The following is a 1,415-nucleotide window of genomic DNA, read 5'->3' as shown; positions in this document are numbered from 1 at the left end:
CTATATCGCTCCGTGACTTCTATCATTTTGCCACCGGGCAATTATTCACTAGCAGTAACAAAGCGTTTGCTCTGTCAAAGCTACAGAGCAAACATTTATTCACTTGTCAACAGTTCATATTTCAGAGAGAGAGAGAGAGAGAGAGAGAGAGAGAGAGAGAGAGAGAAGAGAGAGAATAAAAAAAGACAACGGACACAAAAACGCACACACACACGCGTGCTGACTTATCGCGTCTGTAAACGATGTCACAGTTCCTAAACAATGGGAAACGGTCGCAATTTCACAGTTCCATTTATTTGTATATAAATTAAGCTTGTGAGTGTGATTTTTTTTCCTTTTTATTTCTCTTTGATTGCCAACAGACCCCTGCTATTTTCATCGTCAATTCCTCGCCAGCAGACCTCTGCAATTTACCTGAGACATAATTAACCTGTAGAACAAGGGTCACTGCCTCTCCCCGCGCACGAGTGTCCCGTGGACGAGCAACGTTTGATAATGAAAAATAATCGATAGGAGTCCATTACCGTCCAAGAATTCCCACCGAGACTGTGGGAAGAAGACCTACGGGGTAATGTCACGTTGTGGGCAATTAGGAGGAGCACCAAGAATTATGGTCGTAATAATAATTAATGATTGAAGAAGGAAGGATGAGTGTGGGGGTAGGGGCGAGAGTGGGTGGGGGTGTTTGCTGTTGGAGAGGGAGTGGGTGGGGTGTTTGCTGTTGGAGAGAGGGGGTAGGTGGGATGTTTGCTGTTGGAGAGAGGGGGTGAAGGGTGTTTGCTGTTGGAGAGAGGGGAGGGTGTGCTTGCTGTTGGAGAGGGGAAGAAGTGCTTGCTGTTGAAGAGAGGGTGTGAGGGGGTGCTTGCTGTTGGAGAGAGGGGAAGGGGGTGTTTACTGTTGGAGAGAGGGGGGAAGGGGTGCTTGCTGTTGGAGAGGGGGGGAAGGTGGGTGCTTGCTGTTGGAGAGAGGAGGGAGGGTGGGGTGCTTGCTGTTGGAGAGATGGAGAAAGGGGGAGGGGGGGTTGATAGAGGATTATTCACGGTAAATAAGAGGGAATAGGCAGCAGGAGGGAATATGAGGAACCTACGTCCGAGGCAAGGGGATGGGTGTGACCCCGTGGGTGAGACCCAGTGGGTGTGACACCACGGGCGTGTAACCCCATGGGCGCCCAGGAGAGGGTTTCGGGAAAGGGTCAATGATACGTCCCATTCGCGGGTCCTCCCCCTCCTCCTCCTCCGTTGAATTTCGCCCAAAAATAGAAGCGCCTGTGTCCCCTACATTTTATATGGTCATAATACACGTGTTTATTATGGCGTCTGTAACGGAGTCCCGCGTTTACTTCGTGTCCATATTTCGTTCGTTAGGGTCCTCGAGGTACGTTATTAGCCCGGTTCTCACGGGAGGCGAGGCGGAAA

At 50.2% G+C, this 1,415-nt stretch overlaps 1 protein-coding gene across 1 annotated transcript; it reads right to left on the bottom strand.

Moving 5' to 3' along the window:
* Positions 1-626: 626 nt before the first annotated feature.
* LOC136832991 (uncharacterized) lies at positions 627-1,209 on the bottom strand. The gene is made up of 2 exons (XM_067094641.1): positions 1,088-1,209; positions 627-834 (listed from the first exon to the last, which is right to left on the bottom strand). The coding sequence occupies exons 1-2, from the start codon at positions 1,207-1,209 to the stop codon at positions 627-629; spliced, it is 330 nt and encodes a 109-aa protein (XP_066950742.1).
* Positions 1,210-1,415: the final 206 nt, after the last annotated feature.

Source organism: Macrobrachium rosenbergii, chromosome 51 (genome assembly GCF_040412425.1).
Source record: "Macrobrachium rosenbergii isolate ZJJX-2024 chromosome 51, ASM4041242v1, whole genome shotgun sequence".
Taxonomy (NCBI): Eukaryota; Metazoa; Arthropoda; class Malacostraca; order Decapoda; family Palaemonidae; genus Macrobrachium; species Macrobrachium rosenbergii.
The sequence above is the reverse complement of the archived record's forward strand: the minus strand, read 5'-3'. Positions and strand labels throughout refer to the sequence as shown.

Excerpts from the sequence above, each read along its gene's own strand:
- LOC136832991 (XM_067094641.1), bottom strand. The coding sequence starts at position 1,209 with ATGGGACGTATCATTGACCCTTTCCCGAAACCCTCTCCTGGGCGCCCA. Across the intron at positions 835-1,087 it reads CCCATCCCCTTGCCTCGGAC|CAAGCACTTCTTCCCCTCTC; the intron begins GTAGGTTCCTCA and ends TCTCTTCAACAG.